This window comes from Alosa sapidissima, chromosome 7 (genome assembly GCF_018492685.1).
Source record: "Alosa sapidissima isolate fAloSap1 chromosome 7, fAloSap1.pri, whole genome shotgun sequence".
NCBI lineage: Eukaryota > Metazoa > Chordata > Actinopteri > Clupeiformes > Clupeidae > Alosa > Alosa sapidissima.
The window spans coordinates 34,339,898-34,347,397 of record NC_055963.1 but is presented as its reverse complement, the minus strand read 5'-3'; the positions used below and the strand labels follow the sequence as shown (position 1 = coordinate 34,347,397).

Sequence of the window (7,500 nt, the reverse complement as noted above, 5' to 3'; positions counted from 1 at the left end):
GGGGCGTGCAGAGACCTTTGAAGAGGCAGGGGCTCAAATTTAAAGAAAGGGCATATGGAACAAAATTTTCAGAAAACGTGTTAACTTTATTTAAAACTTAATTTTGATTACAACCCAATTTGCAATTTGCAAAGTATTCTAATGTACTGATAAACATTTAATAAATGTTCATATTTATTCATTATGAATCAAGAAGAATGGGTGTAAATAGCAGACAGAGCTGTAACACATTTTTCTCATTTCTCTCCTTGGTTCTGAAAATTCAATAGGAGTGCATGTACTGTAGGCCTACTGTAGCCAGGGCACAGACAGATAGGTCTTTTCAGTTTTCATTAGGCTATTGTCTACACAGAGATCATAGGCTATAAGGCTACATCTTATTGATTAAATCCAAAGCTAATTTTAATAGCCTAGAAATCTAGACGCACCCTAGTGGCAGCAAATATGTTATTGCCTAGTCTGGCTTGTCAGGCTATAATTTTAATGTTTATCACAGTGAACTACCACCATTAGCAAGCTGGTGTCTTCACGTGATTCACGTGCTGTGCGTGTGGCCACTGAGTGAAATGACGCGTAATGTAGCCTACTGTAAACAGAGAACGACGTGTGGAGTTGGGTTAGTTAAACAACTACAGTAGCTTATGTCGTCGGCTTATGACGATTTAGAAATGTTTTTATGAACTAGGTCTACTAACCTAAGCTACTATAGCATAGAAACCTAAACAGAATATGTTATGAACGTTCAGCCTTAGATTTTCGAAGCTGCCAGGTTATTGAAATGGATGGACCATGACATGGTTAAAACGGGTTTGATAGCCTACTTCATTAAACGTGAAACAACTTTAAACATTTTATTCTCTATCTCTAAGCTGAATACTATTGCTTGTTCAGACAGGCTAACTGCCAAGTGACCTTACCGTGCTCCCAAACGTCTCCTGCAGCACTGTGCCTGCGTGCACCTTCTGAGAGGTCACTGAATGTATGGCGTCACGGATTGGTGGCCGCAAGGCATTTCAATTAACACAGAAAATTGTTATTTTTGTACATTTCTAATTTCAGCGAATATTCAGGTTGGCGAATTATTCATTTAGCGAATATTCAGGTTGGAACTAGCAACGTAAAGTAAAGTAAAAACGGGTCTTGTCAAAAGGGCACTTGGACATCAAAGGGGCAAAAGGGCAGGTGCTAGAGCCCCTGTAGCCCCCCTTCTCTGCACGTGCCTGATGATCAACTATATACAGCGTGGAAGCGCGATTTCTTCCTACGGTAGCCTAAGCCTACTTGTCCAAAATGGCCCATACAGCATCCAGACCCCTGGCCTCCATTACCCTAGCCTAGAAATCTAGACGCACCCTAGCGGCGGCAAATTAATTTGCTCAGCCTGTACGTCTAGTATCAAACCATAGGGATTTCTATTGGCTAACACCGTGGATGTTATTCAATCACAGCGCTCTATTTTGTTAGAGAGTCTTAAGGCGGGCTTAACAGGATAACGACAGTCCTGCGACTGTGAACAACAAGGAAGGTGGCTATGGTGAACGAAGAGCGGTTGTTTGAATCGGCGTTGGCGTCAACTTTGAAGGAGTTGGACTTGTGTGGTGTTTTTCTTTGAAAGTTGAGCAACACAATGCACTTAAATCATTCCTTTCAAAGAAGGATGTATTTGCCGTTTTGCCGACCGGATACGGATATGGTCGTAGCGCTGGCCTATTGCATGCCTAGGCAGTTTGAAAGACAATTCTCTGCCCGCCCCTTGGATTAAGCGAGGTGAATGGTTCGATTCCAGACTATACATTTCAATGATATAGGATGGCCCGCCAGGCTACCATTACTCTGCTTCTTTTTCTACACCTATGTCCTTTAGAAATCCATGACCTCACGTAAGGAAAGGGGTTGAACCGGGCAAGCGGCGGGCCGATAAGGCAAATGGGGAGGAGATGGTAAGCCCTGAAGAAAAAACTGCTGGCAGAGTAGGCCACACTCAATTCTCACTGGTATCTGCTAGACAACAAGTACCAAAACATGATTAGTTCATAGATTTCACATGTAAAATTCATTTTATACATCCCCACCTCCATCTTGCCTGTTCATAATTCTGAGAAATTCTTGATTGTTTGTGTTATGTTTATGTTATGTGTGTGGGTGTGTGTGTGTGTGAGTGTGTGTGTGTGTGCGTGCTTGTGTGTGTGCCTGCGTATGTGCCTGTGCATGCAAGCGTACATATGTCTACTGTGTGAGTATGTGTCATACGTATGATTACTGTGAATGTATGTGTGTGTGTGTGTATCTGTTTGTGCACATGTGTGCACATGAAATGGGTTAACATGACCCCTGGAGGCAAACATACGGAAAAAAATGGTCATCCTAGGCCCTACAGTTCTCAAGATATTCACAGAGAACTGTGTCTGCCCTACCCTCCTTTCGGGGGGTCCAGTCCAGCGGGGGGGGCTACAGATCAAAACGAAAAATGACGGTTCCATGCTATCCATGTGGGGGTACATGCCCACCAAGTTTTGTGTACCCCGGTCTTTCAGTGTCCCGGGAATCCTTGTTGTGTACGTCACTAAATGTACACATAAATTATTTTATTGTAAGGCCCCCCATGAACGAAAGTACACAAAACTTGGCATGCATTCGGAGGGTGTCATAATGATCCTACACTTTTAATTTCATGCAGTTTTGACCTTGTCAGCCAGAGATATTGTGATGAAAACACCTAATTTTTTGCTTTTTAATTTTTAACTAGGTGGCGCTATACATGAAAAAAGTGGTAATGGGATGGGTTGACATGCCCCCTTAAGACCAACATACATAAAAAAGGTGGACCTCCTAGGCCCTACGGTTCTCGAGATATTAACAGAAAACGGTCTCCGGCCACCTACAGGCCAGTTATTGTATAATAACATAAATTAATATATTGTGTGGCCCCCCATGAACGGAATTCCACAAAACTTGGCGTGCATACAGAGGGTGTCATAATGATCCTACACTTCCAATTTCGTGCAGTTTTGACTATGTTAGGTCACAGATACCTTCAATTACAACACCTCATTTTTACTTTTTTGTGTTTAACTAGGTGGCGCTATACATGAAATGAGTGGTTATGGAATGGGTTGACATGGCCCCTTGAGATCAACATACAAAAAAAAATGGTCCTAAACCCTATGGTTTTCGAGATATTCACAGAAAACTGTGTCTGCCCTACCCTCCTTTCGGGGGGTCCAGTCCAGCGGGGGGGCTACAGATCAAAACGAAAAATGACGGTTCCATGCTATCCATGTGGGGGTACATGCCCACCAAGTTTCGTGTACCCCGGTCTTTCAGTGTCCCGGGAATCATTGACGGAAATTTGGGCATGCGAAAAAGAAAAAAAAATCAGCGGTCAGCGGTCATATTTTGTACCGCTCTGCGGTACATCTAGTTTATTTATTTTTCGTTTAGGCGATTTATTTTTTATATTGACTTAATTGACGGATCCAATAAAAAAGGTTCCGGATCCAACGTCGGAGGTGCCGGAACATGTTCCGGCGTGTTCTGGCTCAAATGAAGCCCTGGTTTTTGTCCAAAGCAATGTACATTATTTTTTAACTAAGGATTAAACTAAACAAAACACACCAAATAGGTAGCTCATCCCTTCCTTGAGAAACCGCACACAAGGTTTTGTTTTTTGTGAAAAGGTTGCCCCCACTTTGTTTGTTTCCAGTTGTTGGAGCCTGGGCTGCCGACAGAAACCTATTTTTTTACAGTGTATTCACAGAATGTGCAGCTAGCAATCATGAGGAGATGATTGCTGAACGTGACAAATTGCGTACGATCACTGACTGCACCTTTTAGTTTCTTAACTAAGAAAATAGAGGCAAGGGGCAAGAGTGTAAGATTTGTGCTTTAATTCTTGCTTGTTATGTGGTGTAGCTGAACTCTGAATGGTGGGTGCTACACATTGGTGGTGGTTAGTGAGGTCCCCCCTTCCTTGTGACACACTTTGAGTGTCGAGAAATACACTATATAAATGTAATGTGTTGTTGTTGTTGTTGTTGAATGTGACTTTGAGTTGTGTTCTTGCTTCTTCCCTCTGCTGCAGCTGCGTCCAGGCGAGGCCTTCACGGTGTACCACACCAGCCCTACGCTGTCCAGCCTGTCCAAGCCTGTGGTGCTGTGGACCCAGCAGGACGTCTGCAAGTGGCTGAAGAAGCACTGTCCCCACAACTACCTGACCTACGTGGAAGCCTTCTCCCACCACGCCATCACGGGTAAGTAGTCACACACACACACACTCTCTCTTTCTCTCTCTCTCCATCTCTCTCTCACATACTCTCTCTCTCTCACACACACACACACACACACACACCTGGCTTCCCAGAATGCAACTCTGCAGCAGTGGTAATGCAGGTGCAATAAAACACCGCGCAGAAGGCCGCACTTCCAGCCCTCCATCTCTCTCCTGTCTCGCCCCTGCAGGACTCGGCCTGACGGCTACTTGGCACATACACTCACACACACACACACACACAGACACACGCGTGCGCGCACACACACACACACACGTGCGCGCGCACACACACACACACACACACACACACACACACACACACACACACGCACGCACACACACATGCACACACGCACACACACACACAAACACACACACACACACACACACACACCACACACACACCACACACACACACACACACACACACACACACACACGCACGCACACACACATGCACACACGCACACACACACACAAACACACAAACACACACACACACACACACCACACACACACCACACACACACACACACACACACACACACAAAGATGTCTGAGCTAGAATGTGAGGGCACGGGAAGTTAAACTCTCTTCATTACACCTGCTGCCAACCCTGTAGACTCGCGGAACTGGACCTGTCTCCCTAATGGACGATTACCGAAGCCATAACTAACGTCATTACACAATCCATTACGTTGTCACCATTTATTTTATTTAATTATTAGATTTTTTTGTCTTCGCTAGTACACTCCATACGTCAGCGGGGCAATGACTTATGGGAAATAATGTCCATCCTTTTGCGATATGGCTTTTCCCCTGAGCACCTCTACCTCCATCACTCTGACGGAGGAGGGAACAAAAACTGTCCCGGTGGAGTCAGAGGGCCGATAACGCCGGGAGCGGAGGGTTGAGTCGTCGGGTCAGGAGGGTCAGGAGGGGAGGGGAAGGGACGTGTTGTTATTCTAGTGCCAGCGCTCAGTCATCCAGTGAGGTATGACCAGGATAAGCCAAGCTCCGCAGAGCCAAAGCCCACAAAATGAGAGAGACACACAGAGAGAAAAACAGAGAGAGAGGGAGAGAAAGAGAGAGAGAGAGAAATAAGGGCAAGTTGAGTGCAAACTCCAGGAGTTTTACGGGCTTAACTCGTTTTGAATGACAGATATTTTCGTATTAAAATCTTTGCAAGTCATTCATTCATTCTGCTGTTTAACAAAATGGAAAAGAAAAATATAGAACAAGTTTTCTTTTTGGCTGAAGGTCTGGAAGTGAAACTAAATCTTGCCACACATGCATCTCCTCTCTTGTTAGCCATTAATCCAGAGCTGTTTGACCCAGTTAGACTCTGACTCTGAGATGAGTTCAGTCTTGTCCAGTTTGGTACCAGATCAGTTCTTAGAATGCTGCGCTGTCAATTTAGGCTTTTTCACACAGAGATCACGCAAAATTTGCGGGAAGAGGAGACGTTTTTTTTGCCGCATCGTGTGTCTGAAAACGAGGTGAAAATTTGCCGGCCTGCTGATCTGTTCACATGATCCGGCATTTTGGAGGCAGGACCAGCTAGCAAATTAAAACGTGACGTGCAACAGGGGGCGTGTAGAGTGACAGTCGTAGGCCTTATGCGCCATCAGATGCACAATTGAGAGACAATAGATTGACCAAAATTACGTAGTCGATAAACATTTTAATCTTGCGTAAAACGGCATGAACCCAGCATTGGCACGTCACATAAAACACAAATTGAAGCAATAGATTGACCATTGGACAATCCTACTGCAAAGCCTTTTCATAGGCATGCTACTGTACGTTTACTGAGTGCTGACTTGTGCGTCTTTTTTGGAGGGTGAACGTAAACGTAAGCATGATTTTCTAAACTGGGGATTATGACTAATTTTAACTTTTGACAACTGAAAATAAAATGTGATACAATGAACTGAAAACATTTTCAATGTGCTTGATCGCCATGTAGCCTAGTTGAGCCTGTTAATCAAATTAATGTATGAAAATAAAGTTGTGCGTCATGTTATTGAAGGAGAGCAACGTTGCTATTCCCTAAAGATGAGTCAGCTATGTTGATCATTCATCTACAAATCCTTTTGTTATGGATGCCAGAAACTGTGTATTACATGAAAGTTTGTAAGGGTAAAGCTTGTTGTCGTAAGTTAGGTCCATAGGCTACAACAAAGTGTTTCTGGAGTGAAACTTTGAATTTAGTCAGACTTGTGTGTAGAAGAATATGGCAAGGCTATCTCTATCTCTAACTAGCTCATATTGAGAAGATTGCATGAGGGAAATAACAGTGGACTAACTGGGTACCTGAGGGGAACTTGTAGACCATAAAGAGTTCATTGTCCTTACGTGCTGTCTCTGCTATTGCTGCTTTTGATCGGTCAGATTTTAAATCTCCTGTTGTGGGTTGGACATATGTAGTGTCATTAAAACGCCCGCCACGTCCCCCTTTTCCGCCTTAACGTTTTCACACTGGTGCCGGAACTAATCGATTTGGCAAAAAGTCTAGGGTGCTTGGTAGTAAGTTTGGCGAGACACTTCGTCCCGCCGTTCCGCCTCGGTTTATGTGAAAAGGACAGGCGTTCCGCGAACTTGGTGCATCATTTTGCGGGGATTTTGGCAGTGTGTAATGGCCATTTGACTGCACTTGTAATACAAATAGCCATAGAATATAATTAATGATAAACAGCAAAAATAAGAATAGCATGTAACATTATGGCAGGGAAGTTGTAGCCTAATGTTTTCTTGAAAGAGATTTGGTCAACATGTAGCAATAATTTATCATTCCTCACAAGAGGCCCCGTTCCCAGAACGTTTCACCATGACGAATCTCTCTACCGTACAAACCCCTAGCTCTCAGAGGCAATCAACTACTAGACACACAAATGTATTCATTATTCATTCAGAATAGATGCACACACACACCGAACACACACACACACACACACACACACACACACACACACACCGAACACACACACACACACACACACACACACACACACACACACACACACACACACACCACACACACCACACAGAGACCTTTGGTTTGGTGGTGATTGCCTGTGATTTCTGGAACCCAAATATGAGTGTGCCAAATGTTTGGAGTGGTTCAGCAGGGAGGCCCTGCTCTCTCAAACGCACTTTCACCGAAGAACAGAACAGATTGAATTTACAAGCTGCAGTCACTCTGTCTGCATCCTGATCGCCCTCTTATC

At 44.2% G+C, this 7,500-nt stretch overlaps 1 protein-coding gene across 1 annotated transcript in view; it reads left to right on the top strand.

Moving 5' to 3' along the window:
* Positions 1-7,500, top strand: part of samd10b (sterile alpha motif domain containing 10b) — a 79,736-nt gene that overhangs the window by 58,439 nt on the left and 13,797 nt on the right. Inside the window, exon 3 of the mRNA XM_042097766.1 lies at positions 4,082-4,250. Coding sequence (XP_041953700.1) covers positions 4,082-4,250 — 169 coding nt within the window. The remainder of the gene's footprint in view (positions 1-4,081; positions 4,251-7,500) is intronic.